General features: G+C 40.8%; 1 protein-coding gene across 1 annotated transcript in view; it reads left to right on the top strand.

Annotated features, from left to right (window-relative positions):
• The window catches only part of LOC124613202 (nibrin), a 159,771-nt gene that overhangs the window by 31,471 nt on the left and 104,761 nt on the right, over positions 1 to 23,539 (top strand). Inside the window, exon 4 of the mRNA XM_047141867.1 lies at positions 13,159 to 13,318. Coding sequence (XP_046997823.1) covers positions 13,159 to 13,318 — 160 coding nt within the window. The remainder of the gene's footprint in view (positions 1 to 13,158; positions 13,319 to 23,539) is intronic.

Here is a 23,539-nt window from a genome sequence, read left to right as displayed (position 1 = left end):
GTCTGGAAAACTACTGCAGATACACATCTGGAACATGTTTTATTAGATTCACCAGACCAATAACAACAAAATAAATGTAAATCATGCTTTACTTTAACCTCGTACAGCATTGCGATGGCTTCGTATTGGCAAAGTTGCTAAATTTCAGGCAAAATCTTTTATTAGCTGTAACTCTATAACTAAACATTTACAGACCTATGTTTATATGAACTTTTTTCTTTAGTTTTAGTTGCAGAATAACATATTAAAATATTTGCCTATCACCCTATATTTGTCCAGTATCCTGCCAATGAACCAAAGTCTGCCACCTGTCTTTCTTATAACTGACCCTATGTGATCATTCCATTTCATATCACAACAAATTGTTAGTCCCAGTTATTGGCAAGATTCTGCTGTTCCCAGTTGTAACTCATCAATGTAATAATAGAATATTACATTTCAGTGTTTTGTTAAGTGCATAGTACTACATCTCTTAAACATTTAAAGCAAGATGCACGAGTCATTGTACTAGTTTGAAATCTTATCAATATCTGATTTGATTTTTGTGCACCTTTTCAGATAGCACTTAACTATAGATGTGTGCATCATCTGCAAAAAGTGTGAGGCTTCTATTGATATTGTCAGCCAGGCCATTTATATATATAACAGTCGATAATAATTCAGGATATACAGTCCGACATCATAAGCAGAAGATGAAGATATAGAGAGAGTACATGAGGATATTGAATGGGCAACACAGTTTGTAAAGGGAGATTATAAGCTGGTAATCATGGGAGATTGGAACAGTGTAGTAAGGGAAGAAACTGAAAATGGTGTTATGGGAGAATATGGACTCAGCAGTAAGAAATGTGAAAAAATAATTAACTTCTGTAATAAATTTGAGCTAGTAGTAGGGAATACACTATCCAAAAAACGCAAGAGGAGGAAGTATACTTGGAAAAGGCATGGAGACATGGGAAAATACCAGCAGGATTACATCATGGTGAGATAGAGATTGGGAAATCAGGTAGTGGACTGTAAGACATACGAAGGCCACAGTTTAGTAATGACGAACAGTAGGCTGAAGTTGCAGACAGTTGTCAGGAAAAATAAACATGGCAAGAAGTGAGATACTGAAATACTGATGAATGACAATATGTATTTGATGTTCTTGAAGGCTGTAGATGTTTTGATAAGGAGTATTGTAATAAACAGTTAAATTGAAGAGGAGTGGTCATTTCTAAAAACGGCGATCACAGAATTTTGATGGACAGTTGTGGGTACAGGAAAGGTGACAGCGAAGAAAAATTGAATAACAGCAGGTCCGATTTAAGGTCCAAGCAACACAAGCTGCCACTGGGGCACCAGAGGCACCTCAGCTGTAAGACTTCTGTGCATGTCATTTCACAATTAGTAGTAGCCAGCTGAACTGCCAAGCTGAGAGGGGCACCATGGGTGTGCAATTGCAAGATTTGTATTCACTGTGTATCACAGTTAGAAGCAAAAACCTACACATGTGAAAGGGTTCAGGGGAATAGGTTAGAAAGGGGAGCATTAAATGATAGCTCACATGTGTCCAAAAATGTTCTCAAACCGGCAGTAGGTAACAGAAGAAATACTTCAACTGATTGACAAAAGAATAGAGTACAAAAGTGCTCAGAAAAAAGACAGGAATACAGCAAATTAAGAGAAAGTGCAGGAAAGCTAAAGTGAAATGGCTGCCAAAAAATGTGAAACAATTGCAAAAGAAATAGCTGTTGGAAGGACATATTCAGCATATAGAAAAGTCAAAACCAGCTTAGATGAAATTAAATTAAAAGTGCCAACATTGAAAGTTCAGGAGGAATTGCAATGTTAAACATAGAGGAGAGAACAATAGGTGGCAGGAATACATTGAAGGTCTGTATGATGGGGAGTAACTGTCTGCTGATGTGATGGAAGAAGGAATGGTAGTTGATTTGGAAGACATGGGGGATCCAGTTATTATTAGGGTCAGAGTTTAATATAGCTTTGAAAGGCTTGATACCAAATTAGGAGGAAGACATAGAGAATATTCCTTCTTAATTTCTAGAATCATTGGAGAAAATAGTAATCAAATGGGTATTCGAGCTGATGTGTAAAATCTATGAGACTGGAGATCATCAGAGTTTCAGAAAAATATGAGTGACACAATTCCAAAGCTGGTAAAGGAAAATAAGTGCAAGAATTATTGTAGTTGGCTTAATGGCTCATGCATCCAAGTTCTAGATGAGAGTAATATACAGAAGCATGGAAAAGAAAGTTGAGGATTTCCCAGGTGGTGATCAGTTTGGCTGTAAGGAAGGTAAAGGTAAAGGCACCAGGGAAACAATTATAATTTTGCATTTGATAATGAAACTAAGAGAAGAAAAATCAAGATACCTCCATAAGATTTGTTAACCATTTAAACTATAGGGAAAAATGGATAATATACTGTATGTATAAGAACCAAGAAGAAACAGTAAGAATGGAAGATTAAGAATGAAGTGCTCGAATTAAAAAGGGTATAAGATAGGAATGCAGTCTTTCTCCACTACTGCTCAACCCATACATCGAAGAAGCAATAACAAATAGGTTCAAGAATCGGATTAAAATTCAGGAATAAATAATATCAAGGATAAGATTTGCTGATGACATTGCTATCCTCAACAAAAACAAGGAATAATTGTAGTATGTAGTGAATGGAATGAACAGTCGATTGAGCATACAATTTGGATTGATAGTAAACTAAGGAGAGAAAAGTATTGAGGAATAACAGAATGAGAAGAGCTGCTGTGGCATTTATGCCCCATGCCAACACACATTTTATTAGATTTCATCATGCAGTATAGAAAGGCTTATGCTGCTATATGCCAGCAAGCAATTAGGACTCATAGAAATCCCTCCTTCCCATAAAACAACAGATGGACACAGAGCATTAACAAGGAGAGGCGAGCAGGATCCTTGTCATACTTGAGCATATGGAGGACACTGCAAAGCTTGGTTGCAAATATTAATATTACCTATTTAAATGTTTGTATACGACTCCAACTAGACTGCCTTCATTATTCGCACTGACAGCTACTTAACCATGATTTCAGTAGCTCCGAAATCAAGCTCACATTTTAATTAGAATTTTATTTAAGATTGTCAGTCATTGGATAACTAAACTGGGGTCAAGCAGTTCTAAGCGCTTCAGTTTGGAACCGCGCGACCGCTACAGTCGCAGGTTCGAATCCTGCCTCGGGCATGGATGTGTGTGATGTCCTTAGGTTAGTTAGGTTTAAGTAGTTCTAAGTTTTAGGGGACTGATGACCTCAGATGTTAAGTCCCATAGTGCTCAGAGCCATTTGAACCATTTAACTAAACTGGCCCATAGGGAACTCACCCTGTGGTGGCTGGCACGGAACGCTGTGCTAGCTTACTAGACAATCTTTGAGTTGTGTTCATGCTGACAACTTGTACTTACTGTGAGGGAAATTTTTTATATCGTTGAACTATTAGTCAGCTTTGGGAAATGTTTAATAGGCATTCTGGTACTAATATTTGGAGAGGCAGTATGCATATGCAGTGAACTGAATATGTTTTTGCATAAAAGTGATTTAGTGAGTTAAAAGTGCCTCAGGAAATGTTTATATATGAATTCATGAGTGTACAATTTCAGACATGTTATTAAATTCGTGTGGAGATATTTTATGAACTTTAAATGGTGCTTGATATGTGATGACTAGAATCTGTGAGCTTAGATTCAAGTATTACCATTATACTGGCTCTAAAGATTGTTTGCCCCCCCCCCCCCCCCCCCCCCCCCCTAGACTTTTCTATTAAAATAGAAGTGGCATCCCATTATTTCGGGACTTTCATTAAAGTAATGTTGAGATTTTCTAATGTGCCACTCCATTGTTTAGAGTCAACTGTATGCTTGTATGGATCCAAGACTTTTGTATTAGAGGAAGACCATTTGAGGCATCGAGACAGCTTTACAAGATGTGAGGTAAGCAAACCTCTTAATGGTGATTTAGGAAACCTGCAGGTGTGCTGGATCTTCTCTTTATGAGTTGGTCAGTGTAGCCATCCACATGCAATACTTCACGAGGAACAATTTGTGCTGTTAGCATGTCTGACACCATAATGTGTCACAGTAGGAGCACTCCTTACCTCACCCTAATTAATAAATTAATTGGGAGTGGGTAAGAACCACTATACTGTGAGGCACCACTTCCTTAAAATATACTATAATTAATTAGAAGCTTGCCATCAAAACTGGAGACCACAAAGTAAATCAAATGATGGGAATGTGCACTTTGGAAGCAAAGCATTGCATAATAGGCAAAGTAACGAGGACATAAAATGCGGACTAGCAGAAACAAAGAAGGCACTCGTCGCCAAGAGAAGTCTACTAATTTCAAAAATTGGCCGTAATTTGAGGAAAAAATTTCTGAGGGTATATATCTGGAGTACAAGATTGTGCGGAAGGAAATAATGGACTATGGGAAAACTATGAAAGATGAGAACCCAAGCATTGGTGCTATAGAAGGGTGTTGAAAATTAGGTAGACTGATAAGAAAGGAGGACTTTCTCCACCAAATTGGCAAGGAAAGAATGAAAAGTAATGCCTCCCCCTTCTTTAATTGAGTTTGGATGGGAATATTTTAATAAATCAAATGCAGAAATAATCCTTAGAATGTGATCTTTGAGTACCAACATTCACTTTTCCACATAATCACCTGGCTATTGGATACATTTCTGCCAACAATGAACAAGTTTTCTGAAGCTGTCACGGAAAAAGTCGTCACTTTTTCTGCAACCACAGTCTCACAGTTCACTCAACATCTTCATCAGAAGCCTAATGATGTCCCTGCAGATGGTCTTTCATTATCGGGAACCAATGGAAGTCAGATTGTGCTAAATCTAGACTGTATGGAGGATGCCATACGGTGGTCAGATTCAGTCTCTGAAGTTCTGCTGTGGTGGCACAGGAAGTGTGTGGTTTGGCATTGTCATGCTGCAGGAAAACATTTCCCTTTCCGTTTCGTGCCCTTGTTAGCTGTTGTTTCAGAGTTCGCAGCATTGTGATGTAATACTCTGAATTTATTGTAATTCCACGATCAAGAAAAACAACTTGGATAACACCCTCTATGTCCCAGAACTCTGTGGGCATAATTTTTCCAGCTGAGGGCTGCGTCTTGAATTTCTTTTTCTGGGGCGAGTCTTTGTCTTGATATCCCATAGACCGACGTTTCGTCTCCGGGTTGTGCTGGTGTACCCATGTTTCATCTCCTGTCACAATTGAATGGAGAAAGGCGTCACCTTCATTCTCGTAACACGAGAGGAATTCCTGGCAAATTTCAAGTCTGTGCGCTTTCATCTCGGCAGTCAGCATCCAGGGTACTCATCTTGCACAGATCTTCAGATAGCCAAGCAAAGCAATAATGTAACACACACATTCTTGTGAAATGTCTATTGTGTTTGCAGTTTCTCTCTGAGTGATACGATGATCGTCCTGAATCAATCTAACATTTTGCTTGTGGAACTCGGTAGTTGCTGTCACAGGACATCCAACTCTTTGTTTGTCACACAGGTAAGATACTCCCACATCAACATCTTTAAATTTACTTGCCCAGTGACGCACAGGACTCACATGAACACAATCACCATAAATTTCCGTCATTCTCTGATGAATCTCCATTGGAGTGACACCTTCTGCTGTCAAGAATTCAGTGACTGCACATTGCTTAAATCGCATTGGCCGACTGTCTGCACAGGGTTCCATAGTTTACACCGTAACAATACAACCGTTCAATGCTAAGGCTTCCCGCCAACTGGAGCTGTTGAGAAGAGGTTATGGAACAAGCCAGTACCTGCCACATACCAATGCTGCCATATGTTGAAGAGTTGCAAAGGTGGAGGCATTACTTTTCAGTGAACCCTTGTATATGGAAGACATTGACAAGAAAAAGGGACAAGATGATAAAGGCTTTTGTTAAGACAACCGGAATTAACTTCCATGGTACTTTAGGGACCTGTAGAAGATGAAAGTGTAGGGGAAGACAGAGATTGGAATATATATTCAACAAATAATTGAGGATGTTGGGTGTAAGTGCTGCTCTGTGATGAAGAGGTCGTCACAGGAGAGGAAGTTGTGGCGAGTCACGTCAAACCAGCCAGAGCACTGATGATGACTGCTTCAGTTCAGGTGCCCACCTGCAGGGTCTTCGCTTCACTTTTTCTCCTTCTATCATCCCTTCACCATTCTGTTTGATGCCCTCACCCCTTTCTGATGCTCGGTGACTTTAATTCACGTCTGGGGCTCTTGCAGAACCTGTCTGAGAGGTGCCCTCTTGGCTGACCTTCTCAATCAACTCAAGCTTATCTGTCTTAACACTGGAGCATCCACTTTCCTTTCAGAGTCCTTGCTCACGTTTCCCATTTGGACCTCTCGTTCTGCACTGCCCCGCATACCCATTGTCTCAAGTGGTCCATTCTCTCTGACACATACTCTAGCAACCATTTCCCGTGTGCCATCCATTTGCTGACTTGTACCCCACTTATGTGTAAACCCAAGTGACAGCTTTCTAAGGCCGACTGGAGGCTGTACTTCTCCCTGACGATCTTTGCCGAGATGTGCCGCAATGCTATTCGCCCATGGAGATGTGTTTTCTGCATTTTTAAGTGTCACCCTAGGATTGCGAACTGTACTCGCTATAAACAGTTGCATGTGCAGTGTTATTGCATTCTTTGGGAAAGCAAAAAAGCTAGCTGGATTTCACTCACCAGTTCTTTTAACAGTTCCACTCCCTCTTCTGTCATGTGGGCCCACTTCCGGCGGCTCTCTGGTACCAAGTCCATTCCCAAATTTCCAGCCTGACTGTAGTGGATGATGTCATTGTGGACCCCATTGCTGTCTCCAACACCTTAGACCACTATTTTGTGGAGATTTCAACTCCTACCCTTTATTACCCTGCCTTCCTCCATCAGAAACGAATCGAAGAGGGTCAGGTGTTACCCATCTCCTCTCAGAATAGTGAATGCTACATTGCTGCCATGTACTATGAGAGAGCTAGATCATTCTCTCACTTCATCCTGATCATCTGCCCCAGGGCCAGACTATGTTGACATTCAGATGTTGCAGCACCTGTCTCTTGTGAACAAGCACTTTCTCCTTTGTGCATATAATCGCATCTGGGCAGATGCCATGTTTCTCAGACGCTGGCATGAAGCTACTGTCAAACCCATACCTAAGCCTGCTAAGAACAAACACCTTCCTTCTAGTTAGTGCCCCATTTCTCTCACCAGCTGCATTCGTAAGGTGATGGAACATATGATTCATGCCCATTTGGTATTGTGGCTGGAGGCTCACAATTTACTAATCACTGCACAAGGTGGATTCCGAGCTCACCGTTCTGCAGGTGACGATCTCGTCATTTTGTCAACCCATGTCACGAATGGTTTTCTGTGGAAATACCTGACTGTGGCTGTGTTTTTTGATTTGCAGAAAGCCTATGGCACATGCTGGAGGACTGGTATCCTCCGTACTCTATACACATGGGACTTCCGAGTCACCTAACCCCTTTCCTTCAGGAGTTTTTAAAAGACAGAGTTTTCAGGGGCTATGTGAGTTCTGAATGCCAGACACCTTTACCCAGGAAAATGGGGTGCCTCAGGACTCCGTCTTGAGCATCGTCCTCTTTGCTATAGGCATTAACCCTATTAGGCCTGTCCCCCACCAGGCATCTCCGGCTCCCTTTTTCGTCAGCGATTTTGTGATCTATTGCAGTTCTCCATGCATTTGTCTCCTTGAGTGGTATCTTCAGCATTGTCTGTATCATCCTTACTTGTGGAACATCAACAGTGACTTTCGCTTTTCCACTGACAAAACGAATTTCTGTTGGCACAATGGAGCCTCTTGCTCTTCCATTCGCTGAAACTATGAGATTCCTAGGGCTCCTGCTTGAAAGAAAACTTTCTTGGTCCTCCCATGTGTCTCCCTTGCCGCCCGCCACACTGTCCCCCAGTGTCCTGCGTGTCCTAAGCGGTACTTCCTTGGGAGCGGATCGGACCACCTTCCTCTATTTGTGCTGATCCCTTATCCGTTCAAAACTAGACTATAGGTGTTTCTGCACGTCCGTCCATCTTAAGCCTTCGAAGTACAATCCACCATTGTGGAATCTGTTGGGCCACTGGTGCCTTTTACACTAGCCCAGTTGAGAGTCTCTGTGCAGAAGCTGCCAAACTATAGCTTGTGCAGGATATGGTGGCCGATGCACAGTTACCAGTTTTCGTCCAAAGCGCTGGGCGAGCTCAATCATTTGTTCAGAATGGGAGGCTGATACATGTTTTCCACCTTTCATCCAGTCAGCAGTGACAGAATCAAGGCGCACACTCCGCAGTCTTTCTCAAATGACTTTACAGAAACTATTCGGTAAAAAAAAAATTCATTTTTGCTTTACTTATAGCTTTACATGCCAGGTTCATTATGATGTGCCCATCATTTCATTAATGATCATAGTTATTGTGATTATGTGAAAGTAAGACACTGTGTGAAACTCAGAAAAGTGTGCAATTAAAATGAGAGGTCAGTATGATTTTGTTTTTGGTGCATCTTACATAATATGTTGTCGCTTGTGAAATTTAGCTAACATATTGAAGTTTTCTTTAGACTTGGGTAGAGGTGTCTGTCTGACACTAATCTCAAGAAAATTGATGTGATGTAGCACACTCATTTGCGATCATGCCACGCCAGCGATAAAGCCAGAGTGAAATATCCACAACATTCCTCATATTTTATAAGCAGTTTCAGATGTCAAAATGAGATTTTCTGAAAAAATTATTTTTGGATACTAACAAAAGTAGAGGGGACAGTAGATCTTTTTGAATTGTCACCATTGAAATGTGGGTGTGACGGGGCCCCACTTAATATTTACAAGAAAATTGTGCATAGGCTTCAGTTTAGAATGGCATTTCCCCTCCAGCACTCGACATTTCCCCTACTGTCGCTCTCCTACATTTCCCCAGCCGACTGCGCCTGTAGCGGCCGTGGCATTTTGCACGCACTACACTGCTGTCGTACTGGCATGATGTTCTCCTCAGCAGATATGTATGTCATTTATCTTGCTGTTTATCTGCCATGCCTGGTCACTCATACTATGCCTCCTTCTTCAATGACTCCTTTGACTGCCAGTATGTGGCATGTCTCTCTTCTCTGTAACCTCCTGAATTTCACTTTCAGCTATTGCTCCAGCAGCGTAACTTCACGCTACCTGCCACTTCCCTGGTGGGTGTGAACCGTTCACCACCTTAGCTTCATGTGGTGGTCCCTATTCATCTTGGACTTAATTAACTTCCTAAGGAAACTACTCCAGATTCTATCTATCGGTGTACGTTTCTCAACTTTCACGTGGAACTTAGCGATAGTATCTTTTTGTACACTGATGGCTCTCGGATTGACTGTGGTGTCAGGTATGCCTCCGTCATTGGCCCCGACAATTTCCAGCATCGGCTTGCAGAACTCTGTTCAGTATTTACAACAGAGCTCTTCGCCCTGTATCAGAGCATGCAGTACACCCGGCAACACAGGCTTTTCAATTGTGTCTTCTACTCCAGCTCTCTCAGTGCCCTTCAGAGCCTCTGTGTGCTACACACAGTTCATCCCTTAATGGAACGAGTCCAAGAAAACTACCACTTGTCAGTCTTGAAGGAGCCACTGTGATGTTTATGGGGTTCCTGATCACATCAGTCTGATGGGAAACGAGCTGCTGACACTGCTGTAAAGGCTGCAGTCCTCTTACCTTGTCCCACTAGTTCTTCCATTCCCTCTTGTGATCTCTGTGTTGCTGCCTGTCAGCAAGTGATGTCACTTTGGCATCACCACTGGTCCTCCCTTCATGGGAACAAGCTCTAGGGAATTAAACCTCTCCCAGCGGCCTGGCTAATCTCCTCTCAGCCCTCTCACTGCGAGGAGGTCATTTCAGCTAGGTTGCATATTGGGCACTGTCGTTTTAGCCATTACCATTTTCTAATTGGTGATCCCCCACCAAATTGTGCTCATTGTCATCAATGTTTGACAGTTTGCCATTTTCTGATTGAATGCCCTTCTTTTAACCACTTACATTGTAATGTATATTTGCAGTCTGAGTTATCGGCCATTTTAGCAAATGACGCGCGGGCTGTCGCCCGCGTTTTGCAGTATGGCGAGGGGCATTTAATCTTTAGTTCAGAACTTCTGTTGTCTGTGGAATATATTTTATGGCCCATTCTTCAAAAGGAAGTCCTTGTTCTTAGCTCTCTTTCCTCCCATTGATTGGGCATACTTATAGTCATTTTTAACTACCTTTCCGTGTTACAGTTCTAAGGTTCTGACATGGGTGCATATGACCTTAATTGTTTTTGCATCCTAAAACAGAACAAAACAAAGACACAAGTGGATAAGGGACAAGCGTGGGCAGACAACTAAAACATGGGTAGTCAGGGAACCAGGCCTAACGTACATTATTTTCCTACCCCGGCCGATAGCCTGTGCAGGGGTGGCCAAGTTTCTGAATGCTGCAATAGGGCCATCTGGCAAATAGCCTTTACTGTTGTCGAGATGGTGTAAGAAGATCCCTGACAGCTAGCAGCCTTTCAACTGTGAAGCTGTAATAGCTTCAGGCAGAAACAGTAGCCACACACACACACACACACACACACACACACACACACACACACACACACACCATTGTGTTATGCATTGAGAAATTCCTCTTTGGTGTAGAAGGAGTGGTCGAACATATGATTTCATGCCCTTTGTTTCATTATCTAAATGCTGAAGAAATCAACAGGTATATTATCTTCAGTATGAACATGCCAGTGTTTGTTTTTTGGTGACAAATGATCTGCATGTCATGTAATTTTTTGTTCAAAGTATCATCTGCTTTATTTATTGCTGTGCTGATGGTTCTAGATTAAAATCAGTTTTTAACTATATCTTCCAATTCTGTCATGTCATACATTTTTAGAAAGTTCTGATTCCACACTTTCATTACTGTGATAACTGTTGCATCTTTATGCAGTAGCTACTAAAGGCAGAATACACAACTGAAGGGGAAAAAAATATTCTCTGAGACTTTCTGCTAAACAATTTTGGAGGTTTTTCAGGGATATTTTCTGAGTATTTTGTTATAAGGGGCCTCTGGTGGCTCATCAAGGATGAACTGCATTTCATTCAATTTCTTTCCCCATTTATCTTTGTATATATATTGCACTGAAAATATCTGCACAACAGTCCAAATGTCGGCAGTACATACTGGGTGTTTTGTTTGGAAATAAACTTGTTCCATTCACTCAAGAAGCTTGCTATTGACAACAGTAGTTTCTCTGGTTTGTTTTCTTCTGGCAGTATTAGTTGCACTTGAACAGTGATACATAGCCAAATGGACAGGTTTACTGATGAAGAGTTGATTCATGTGGACCTTGTGTATGGGTTCATTGAATGCAGTGGAAGGGAGACGCGATAATGTTATACTGAGCTTTCCCACAGCAATGCAACCACATCTCAGTACTTTTGCATCTGCATGTAGCCACCTATCAGAAACCATATCCTTCCATGTTGCTGTGTGTGTGTGTGTGTGTGTGTGTGTGTGTGTGTGTGTGTGTGAAAGAGAGAGAGAGAGAGAGAGAGAGAGAGAGAGAGAGAGAGAGAGAGAGAAGACTCCAACATCAACAGCGTAACCTCCTTCTTCCAGAGGAAGGAGGAAAATATGCAGCCATAAATATATTTGACCACCTCCCTCATGAATTAAAGATGTTGGCAAATACGGAAAGTTGTAAAGACAGATTGAAATCAGTTTTGCTTGACAACTCCTACTCCATAGACAACTTTCTGGTTAGATAGTATCTCTGTGTGATTGGTTTACATTTATCAAATTTTATTGTATACTTAGATAAGGAAGATATAATCATGTAAAACATTCACAATGTAGCCATGTATACATAGGGAAACTGTTTCTTATTTATAAACAGCGTGCAGAATGGCCTATAGGGGGCAGCATAGTGCAGATGCACACATACCATCGCAGTATCAGTATAAAGATGGTCACCCCACTTGCGACTTGCACCAGGGAAGAACAGCGTTCTGTTATTCAGTTTTTGTGTTGTGAAGATGTGAAACCTATTGAAATTCATTGACGAATTAAGGTTCAGTACGGTGATGCATGTTTGTCACAGCAGCAAGTCTACGAGTGGAGTAGGAAGTTCGCAAATGATGTGACTTCAGTGGAAGATGCTCCTCGTCCAGGTCAGGCACAATGAGTTGTGACTCCACAGAACATTGCGGCAGTTGAAGCCATAGTGAAGGAAAACCACCGGGTGACACTGAATGACATTGCAGCATGTTTACAGATTAGTTATGGGTCAGCACACCTCATTGTGCATGATGTGCTCCAGTTTCACAAAGTGTCTGCAAGATGGGTGCCACAGCAGCTGACTCCTGAAATGAGAGAATGACATGTTGATGCTTCTGAAGAACTACTTCGGCGCTTTGAACAAGAAGGTGATGGCTTCCTTGCAAGAATCGTTACTGGGGACGAAACCTGGGTTCACTTCCACCAACCGGAAACGAAGAGAGCAAGCAAGGAATGGTGCCATTCCTCATCACCAAAACCAAAGAAGTTTCAAACAAAACCATCAGTAGGGAAGGTTATATTGATTCTCTTTTGGGATGAAAAAGGCGTCATTTTCGAGCATTACATATCTAGAGGGACCACTGTCACCAGAGCATCATACACAGATCTCCTAAAAAATCATCTGTGGCCTGCAACTAAATCAAAGCAACATGGATTGCTGTCAGCAGGTGTCCTTTTGCAACATGACAATGTAAGGCCCCACACAGCCCGTACAACAGTTGCAACAATCACAGACCTGCATTTTGAGTGTCTTCCTCATCCACCATACTCACCAGACCTTGCCCCAAGTGATTACCCAAAGAATTTTTTTCTAAAGGAAATTATGCACTTTGTAAGTGCTGGAGGACTTGCATTAAGCATGGGGGAGATTATGTTGAAAAGTGATACAGACAATAAATAATATTTAAAAAAATGTTTAAGGTTTTCATTTGACTCACCCTCACCAAAAAATATTTGTTTGAAAATTTGTCATTCACATTACATTAACAATATAACTGAGTTATTGATGTTATTTGATCTCCAGGTTGGAATATAAACCTCTGGTTGTGTCACTCTCTACCCTGTCATCAGAAGAGAAGAGGAATGTCAAAGCTGTGATATCGAAATTGGGAGGTCATGTAGTTGATACCTGGTCTTCAGCATGCACACACCTCACAATGTGCAGTATCACTTTGACAATTAAGGTAATGTATCAAAAGCCATTACTAAAACTACCGTGTGTTAGTTTTCACAAATATGCAGCCAACCGCTGCTTATCTGTATTGTTTCTCACTTTAGACAATCCGTATTTTGCAACACTATATCTCAGTGCTTGGCAGGAAAGGAAAATTCTCACAGCATTGCTTGAAGTATGCATGCTTCATGAATGGTGCCAAGTGTTAGCATTTCTCATCTAGTCCCAACTGGGTTAAGGTTTGTTGAAATCAAGTTTTATGAGCTGGAGGCTAGCGTGAGTGATTCAACATTACTATAGTAATTTTCACCTACAGCTTCACCTTCATACAATTATGTCACATATTGCAGTCATCTCCTCTACCCTTTCTCTGTCCATCTCCTGCCCCTCTCTGTATCCATCTCCTCTGTTCCCTCCCAATATCAATCACCTCCCCTCTATATGTCCATCTCCTCCTTCCACCTCTCTCTGTCCATCTCCTATGTCAGCCTGTTTTACAGCCACTTCCACCCAAATGAGAGGTGGCGCTTACCCCCATAGTACTCTCTTCCGGACAGTAAGTGGTATGTGTACCAAGTTTGGTTAAAATCAATCCAGTGGTTTAGGAGGAAATGTGGAACATGCAGTAGAACCCCTATTTAACGTTTTTCTAGGGACCAGAATTTTTTAACCTTAAAATGGGGGTTTACCTTAAATCGAGGTTTTGATAGAAAGCAAACCTTTTCCAGAACTCTTTGCCTGTATTGACATGAATAGCACCAACACACATAATTTACACAATAACAACAATAAAACAAGGAGATACCTACCCTACACACTATACTGTAATTACAACATTTTTTGTAGCACTAATACAGTAGTCAAAGATCGTAGTTACCCAGCACATTACAAAATTAAAACATCCACAAAATACTTACACAATTACAGTAATATAATAAATTGAGTTACTTTTCCTATATACAACACATATTTACACAACTTTCACAGTGCCTCATTTTTTAAAATACCTGAAATCAAAAATGGTAGTCTGCTTTTTAGCACTGTTGGATTTTAGGTTCAAAATGTCCATTTCCAATTGATTTACTCTGTCTATAACAGGTTTGTCCACTTGAAATGCTGTGACAAATCTCCAGACAATGTCTGTGCTGGCAATAGCTTCACTGAATGACGGTGTTTGCATTTGTTCATCCCTAACATCTTCGTCCTCTTCGATATCTTCATCATTCTGCTTTACTTCATCTTTGCAGATTTCCTCAACATCTCGGATGCATGTAGTGATGGCATCATCATCACAAGCCACAAATTCATCAAAAGTGATGGGTAAATTGTTAGATACCTGCACCCAGTCATGCATGTCCAGTACTGCTTCATCACCGTCGTTGTTGTGAGTGCTCATTTCATTAAATCCAGCCTTATGAAAGCAATTTGAGATGGTTTCCATAGTTTCCATTTTCCAAGCTCCTGTGAGCTGCATTGCTTGCAGGATGTTCAATTTAAGCACTTCATTCTTATCAATAAAGGCAAATTCCTTAAGGACAAGAGCTTTTCAATACTTGCTTTTCGGGCTGTGAATAATCCCTATATCCGTGGACTGGAGTCTGCTAGTGCACTTTGCAGGAAAGAAATGCACTTTCCCATTCCGCAGAAATCCTAAGTCTGTTGGATGAGCAGGACACTTGTCCATAAAGAGAACAACCTTCCTGTTTCTAGCACCCATTCGTGCATCAAAAGCTTGCAAGAACTTTTTGAACAAGTCCGCAGTCAACCAAGAACTTTTGTTGCCATCGTACTTGCTTGGCAGCGTAGCACTGTTCTTAAAGCAACATGGTTTGTGGAACTTTCCAGTTACTATGGGATCCAGCTTGTCACTGCCATCTGCATTGCTGCATAAGAGAACAGTAATTCTCTGCTTGCTCATGGCATGCTTCTCCTTTAACACTTAAGGTTTTACAGGGCATGAGTTGGTAAAACAGGCCTGTTTCATCCACTTTGCACACATCCCTAGATCCAAAACCTTCCAAAAGGGGTGGCAGCACCTCTTCTTTCCAGTGTTCAACACTTTCATCACTAACTGCAGCACTCTCTCCACATACTGCCCTGCAAGTTATCCCATAGTTTTTTTTGAACCTATCCAGCTTACCATTCGAAGCTTTGAATTCTGTTAGCCCATTTTTATCAATGCCCCATTGATTGGTAAATTTTCGGCACGTGCTCCATTGAACCACTCCATTAGCTTCGATTCCATTTCTTTGTATGGCGACTTTTTAACATTTTTTCTCTGCTTTGCTTTTGAACCACACTGTGTTTCTTGATCCAGAATCTTCTCCTTATTCTTCAGTATTCCTGATAATGAAGACTATGCAAGTCCCAGGTGTCAAGCCATTTCACTTACAGGCACATTAGCGTTTCTCTCCATTTCCCGAATCAAGTTCACTTTCTCCGCGACAGATAGATTTTTTCTTTTTGCTGCCGTAGTCAACTTCACTACAACAACGAGCAAACTGATATACAGCTGGATTCTCCACGCAATACACAATAATACATGAACTGGTGCAAACTTACGTAAACTGAAGCTATACTGTAATGCTGCTATGAACGTACAGACTGAGGCAGAGCTCGGCCACGTGCAAGCATGCAAAGCGGCTTGAGTGTTAGCACGCTGTACATTGTTAGTCTTCGGCCGCAGTCAGCTTAAGTTCAAGCTTGCTCTTGCATGTAGTGAGGAATTGGTATGGAAGATGATTGATCGTATCCAATATACTGCAAATGCTGGAGTTCATAGGTTCTTAAAGCCCATATTACACGATGCTTGCATCTGGAGGCAAAGCCTATGGAAGTTCTGAAAAACCCCGCTAGAAGCCGCCACAAGTACTGTAGTTACCGTATTGACCTGATTGCAAGCTGACCTCAAAGGCAAGCCGCACCCCAAAAATGAGACTCAGGGAAATAAATAAATAAGTTGTACCCCGATTTCAAGCCGCACTTAAAAGTGAAAGATATGGCTCGTCATATGATGGATAGAATATTAAGTGGTTCTACCTCTCAGGGATTTGGGACACAAAATTACAATTACATCCCAAAACACCGACAACAGTGAAAATTCGCGACATCTATTGAAATACAGTATTCTGGATCTACACGCACGTGAGCTGTCAGCAGTGATGTCGCAGGCAAGCTCGCTGCACTGCATACTGGAACACAGTCGTGATTTTTCATGTTTTATTATTAATGATAGCGACTCCATGTCCCTACTTTCGTACAAAGCATCATCCTCTGTACCATCAAGTGCATTAGAAATACAGTATTTTTTAAATGCGTGACAAACAGTTTCACTTGGGAGACATTTCCAAGCATGACTAATGCACACCCACACTTGAGACAAGCTTGCACACTTAACATGTCCTTTAGGCATTAATTGCCTATCTTCTTTCATTAGGCACTGTGTATACATGTTTTTCTGATTGACCATAAAAGGTTTGTTTAAACAAACATCTAACGGATGCAGAATGGACGTCATCCATTCTGGAATTACAACTAAGTTCTTTTTACCCTCCGCTAATTTTTTTTTCACAGCTGGTGTACAGTGACTTGCGTACGAATCTAACACAAGCATACGTGGCAAACCTAGCAAGGTACCAGGACGACGTTGCCAGACAGGTCTGATCCACTCTAAAACCATGCCCTCCTTGAACCAGCCAATTTCATTAGCATGTACAACATCTTTAGGAAACACTTCGGTAAAGTCTTCCATGTGAAATGAATGGTGGCAGTTTGTGTCCATCGGCTGTACAAGCCAGCGTGAATTTCCGGTGCGCAGTTTGATGATGTAACGCTGAAATGCGATGAGTTTTTCCCCGTATTTTTCAGGCCCAGTTGCAGCTCCCTTTAAAATCCTGGATTTTCTGACATGCTTTTACTTGCATTATTTCTGCAGTTACAGGTAAGCACTGTCATTGCTTCCTTACAAAATCATTCGCTACGACTTCCAACTCATAGTGGCGGCCACATTTTCATCCAGAAAATGCTTTTCTGTTGCTGGAACAAGCTGAAAGTCGTTACTTCTGCTGTCTTCATGCCTTACCAAAGTTCAAAAGCAGACTGAAACAAACATTTTTGCGCTCACTGCTGTCATTAGCTGGAGTTGTCGAAATGTAAAGCCATGCTTGTCAAGTTTCTTCAAAACATCCGTTTTGATGGTGTAGATATAAAGAATTTTTTTTAGTTGTTATGAATATTTGAAAAATTGCTAAATTTGCCCATGATAAAAAATACTTTAACATTCATTACTCAAAACTAACACAACGGTTTCTGTGGCGGCTTCTAGCGGCAAAAAGCAGCAATAAAGGCCACAAGTACATACGGCGGCAACTAGCGGCATTTTTCAGAACTTCTTAGGCTTTGCACCTGAATGTGAACTGCAGGCGGTGTTTTGGATTCCAAAAACTGGAAAAAAAAGTGCAGCTTGCATTTGGACCACAGAAGCCACTATTGTATTGTTTTCAATATTTAATGTTCCTAACACTAAATGCGGGTTTTGGCATAATGCGAATTATGTTAAATCAAATATAAAATAGCATTGCACATATGAAATAATTTTCGGGACTTGAAACTTCTTCTATTAAATGTGGGTTTACACTAAATCGAGGTCACACAAAATTGTGGTTATACTGTACATACATACTGTACTGGTTGTTACGTATCTCGTTTCTTCACAAATGAACAATTGTGGAATCTTACGCGGTATATTGTGGTAGGACCACACTCTCACCATGTGTCTTTGAATGAGAATAATACAAGTACTTCCAGCACAATTTCAACAAGACTTATTTATTAGTAGCTGCTGAGAGATTACACACTGCAGATCTCGTTTGTCTAGGGGTTTTCCAAGTTTTGTCTGCAAAATAATTACTCCAACAAGCATGGTCTGGGTTTTCTTCTTGTTTGAAATAAACACTACCAGATCCGAAATACTTTCAGTTAAAAATTATATTTATTCGTACTTTTTGTTTAGTAACTACAACATTTTCACTATGAACATTGATACTCTAAATGCATTATACTGTACTGGTCACATAAACACGTCCATCTCCCTCCAATACCGACAAAGAAGTGGCGGGCAAACCAACATGTGCCCGGAAGTTGCAGACGTTCCTGCATTCCAGATTCTTTGGTCTGCTGACCTTAATAAACTCCAAAGATACATATAAATAAATACATTTAAATATACAACATTTAACATCTCAAACAAATCCCTTATTTATCATAAAAGAAAATATTCATAATTAAATAAATTAAACACATTTTCTGGCCACATAATGAAGTTACCTTAACTCTTTACTGTGGGCATCATACTTTTCACATGAGATAAACTTTATCTCCAACAGTTAATTACATTACAATACATACATACATACATACATACATACATACATTTTGTAATATACTAGACTTTACCTATGGCTTCACCTGCATACGCATATGTCATATATATTGCACACATATAAATTTGATTCTCTGCTGTTTTACACCATGTAATATCAGAGAGGTTGATAAATTTATCTGTGTTATTCAGCCACAATGGTTGGCTGCATGATGGTAGATGTTAGCTATGGTTTCGTCATAGAAAACAGAAAAAATTTTGATCTTTCCCATAATCTGCTTCCTCCTCCTATTTCTCTCCCACCTGCTCCATCTGCTTCATTACATACTGTTCCCCTTCCACTTGCCTCTCAACACCCTGCCCCTCTTCCACTGCCTCCCCACATCGCCACCTCCTTCCAACAGCCTCATCACACCTTCTCGCTCTTACGTCTCACAACCTCTCCCTCTTTCACATGTCTCCTCACACGCTCTTCATTTTCCATCTTCCCACTACCCCTCTCCATCTTCTTCTTACCTCCTATACTTCCCCCTCCTCTCCCCCTATCTCTGTCCATCTCCTCTTCCTCTTCCTCCCCCTCCCCCTCCCCCTCCCCTCCTCCTCCTCCTCCTCCTCCTCCTCCTCCTCCTCTTCTTGTCCATCCCTCCTCCACCTCTCATTATACAATTCCTCCACCCCCTCTCTCTGCCCATCCCTCCTCTCTCTCCTTCTGTCTACCTCGTACTCTCCCTCTCTGTCCATCTCCTCTCCCTCTCCTTCTGCCTATCTCTGTCTCCACCTCTTACTGTCCATTTTCTCCTCCCCTCACACTCTGTCTTCTTCCTCCCCCTCTCTCTACCAATCTCCTCCTTCCCCCTCTCTCTGCTTGTATCCTCCTCCCCTCCTTCTGTCCATCTCTTTGTCTCCTTGCTCCTAGTCCATCTCCTCCTTCCCCACTCTCTGACCATCTCATCCTTCCTCTGTTCCTCCATATCAGGGTGTATATGCCCCGAAACAACCAGGAAATCCAAGAAAAACATGGGAATTTTTTCATCTGGGACAAAATGGAAGTACTCGTGATTTTTTTTGGATTCCAGGAATTTTTCATTATTTTAGTTTTTAATTAAATTTCTGTAATTTTGACTGGTGAGAACTGATACTCTAAGAAAGAATTTGACTTTAGCCAGCTACTACAGAATAATATTGCAGCAATGAAACATAAAGAAGATAATAACACCAAAATAAAACTTTAGTTGCAGAGAAAATGTGCTTTTTACAACAACAAAACACAGTGAACATACAAGCATCTGCCGACAGTAAAATGTGTCAAGGGCTTTAAGATGAAGACTGTGCAATACTTCATAACAAGCTGACAGTAAAATGTGTCACAGGCTTTTAAGATGAAGACTGTGCAATGCTTCGTAACAGCAAACTGCTTTCTATTAGTGTTACGTCACAACTGTTTATGTTTTTAACAGATTGTGGGAAAATATTGCAAATGGTGATTTGAGAAGTGTTCCTTTCAAAGTAAATTTCCTTTCATGGAAGACGAATTATGTTACATGTGAGAATGCACAATGAATTTCTTAAATCATGGAGCATTTGACTCTTTGAAAATTTAACACTTTGAGAAACAGCCTCTTGGAATAATTGGAAGCCCGGAAGACCAGCTATTTATGCCATTATTTAAAATTTTACTGGCACATTCGTGTTTACTATATCGTAAAGGGTAACACGCACTAAAAAATACCAAGCTTCAAGGTTAGTTTTTCATATTTATTTTAGTTTTTTCACAGATTACAAATTATGCAATGTTATTGTTGTTGTTGTGGTCTTCAGTCCTGAGACTGGTTTGATGCAGCTCTCCATGCTACTCTATCCTGTGCAAGCTTCTTCATCTCCCAGTACCTATTGCAACCTACATCCTTCTGAATCTGTGTAGTGTATTCATCTCTTGGTCTCCCTCTATGATTTTTACCCTCCACGCTGCCCTCCAATACTAAATTGGTGACCCCTTGATGCCTCAGGACATGTCCTACCAACCGATCCCTTCTTCTAGTCAAGTTGTGCCACAAACTTCTCTTCTCCCCAATCCTATTCAATACTTCCTCATTAGTTATGTGATCTACCCATCGAAAGCTTCTATTCTCTTCTTGTCCAAACTATTTATCGTCCACGTTTCACTTCCATACATGGCTACACTCCATACAAATACTTTCAGAAATGACTTCCTGACACTTAAATGTATATTCGATGTTAACAAATTTCTCTTCTTCAGAAATGCTTTCCTTGCCATTGCCAGTCTACATTTTATATCCTCTCTACTTCGACCATCATCAGTTATTTTGCTCCCCAAATAGCTAAACTCCTTTACTACTTTAAGTGTCTCATTTCCTAATCTAATTCCCTCAGTATCCCCCAACTTAATTCGACTACATTCCATTATCCTCGTTTTGCTTTTGTTGATGTTCAAGCCATGAATACACTGAACAGATTTAGAAGGATGTAGGTTGCAGTAGTTACTCAGAGATGAAGAGGCTTGCACAGGATAGAGCATCATGCAGAGCTGCATCAAACCAGTCCCTGTACTGAAAACCACAACAATGGCAAAAGTGTAATTATCCTTTAAAAAAAAGTTCAAGGTGAGTTTTTGAGCAGTTTCACACATAGTCAGCTTTTCTATGGCAATTTCAAAGTGCCCGACAGAACATGTATTCAGCCAAGTAATCCATGAAATGTTCGATGCACAGCAGTGATTATTTACAATCCTGCATGTCCGAAATACTCGGCTACTGCAGTCTGAACTGTGCTCTTAGGATTCTGCCTAATGACATGCTGAGAAAAAACAGCAAAAAATTATTGATGAACAGTATTATATGTGAAAGCTTAGCCTTTCTTTATGAAAAATATCATATAGTAGTTACATTTCACAAAGCAAGAATACATATTATTGTGCCATATTTCCTTATTTTCCTGATTTCAGAGTTCTCAGCCAGGCCACTATGAACGCTATTACAGTCTCATGTTACAGTATCACAGAATGGGCATCACACTACTTATATTTTGGTGTTCTGTGTTCATAAACTACTATGCTGTATTTAATGAATTCGTATTATATTTTTGCAATACAAAAATATGCAGTGTACATGTTGCTGTACATTCTAGGTCTTTCCAAAACGTGTTGTATTTTGCTGGATGTGCCAGAAAATTCTACACCAGTGTATAAAATCTTTACCATTCAAAGGATTGATAAGTTTTACAGCTCTGATGGAAAGTATATTGTCTCTTAACACAGAAAAAATGTACTTTAGTCCAGGATATACAGGGTGTAAATTTTAAGTTAACAAACCAGAATAACTCGAAAAATAAGGTTCACACGAAAAAATGTGTAGAATCCAAAGTTGATTACTTTTGAGGGGGACATCTGCTGGTGCTAAAATTAGCCCACCACCCCAAGCCCCCTGGAGGGGTGGGGCGGGAGGCAACTTTAAAATTTCAAATGGGAACCCCATTTTTTATTGCACAATTGGATTCTACATAAAAAAAACTACATACATTTTGTCTTAAACATTTGTTTTGGTTCTCGGTAGTTAGTGAGGTAATTCAAGAAAATTTGGGTCAACATTTGTAAAACTAATTCCTCTCTCTCAAACCCCACCCTATGTGGGGAGAGGGAGAGTTTTAGTTTTAGTGAATCAAAATTTATGAAGTAAATAAGTATTTTTTATTTATCCATAACCATTTTGCAAGCAAAAATGAGAACATGGATTTTACTCGAATTAGAACACCAACTACCAAGAATCAAAACAAATGTTTAAGACAAAATGTACATAGTTTTTTATGTAGAATCTGATTCTGCAATAAAAATGGGGGTTCCCAATTGAAATTTTAATGTTGCCCCCCATCCCACCCCCAGGGGGCTGGGGTGGCGGGCTAATTTTAGCACCAGCAGATGGCCCTCTCGAAAATAATCAACTTTGGATTCTACACATTTTTTCGTGTGAACCTTATTTTTTTAATTATTCTGGTTTGTCAACTGAAAAACTTAAAGTTTACATCTTGTAGTGAATTTTCACTCAAAAAGATTGCATTTTCTCCCAAAAAAAATTTTTTAACTGGAAAATGTGGGGAAAATCCGGGAATGTTTTTCTTGTCCACATGTACACTTTGCCACATCCTCCTCCCTCTGTCTGTCCATTGTCTCCTCCACACACTATCCATCGTCTCCTCCCGCCTCTGTCCATCTCCTGCTCCACCCTCTCTCTTTCCACCTCCCCCATCCTATCTCTCTGTTCATTTCCTTCTCTCCTCTCTCTGACCTTCTCTGCTTCTCCCCCCCCCCCCCTCCCTTTGCCAATCTTCTCCTCGCTTCTTTCTCTGTTCATGTCCTCTTCTACCCTTTCTCTGCCCATCTCCTCCTCCCCTGTCTCTGTCCATCTTCTCTTCTCCTCTGTCTCTGTCCATCTCTTCATCTCCCTCTCACTGTCCATCTTCTCTTCTGCCTCTCTCAATCCATGTCCTCTCACCCCACTTTCACACCCATCCCCACCCCTGTCCATCTCTTCATATCTCTCTCACTGTCCATCTCCTCCTCTGCCTCTCTAAATCCATCTCCTCTCACCCAACTTCCACACCCACCCCCACTCCCTCCCAGTGGGAGATGGTTCTTACCCCACAGTACTTCTTTGCAGACAATAAGTAGCATGTGTTCCATGTTTGGCTAAAACAATTTCAGTGGATTAGGATGAAATGTGGTACAAACATATGCTGACGCATTTCTATTTTTATGTACGTATATGATGTGATGCAGAATATAAATGTAGATTGTTTGGTGTCATGATGGGACATTGTGTATTTCAAACAAAGAGGGCG

This window comes from Schistocerca americana, chromosome 4 (assembly GCF_021461395.2).
Source record: "Schistocerca americana isolate TAMUIC-IGC-003095 chromosome 4, iqSchAmer2.1, whole genome shotgun sequence".
Taxonomy (NCBI): Eukaryota; Metazoa; Arthropoda; class Insecta; order Orthoptera; family Acrididae; genus Schistocerca; species Schistocerca americana.
The sequence above is the reverse complement of the archived record's forward strand: the minus strand, read 5'-3'. Positions and strand labels throughout refer to the sequence as shown.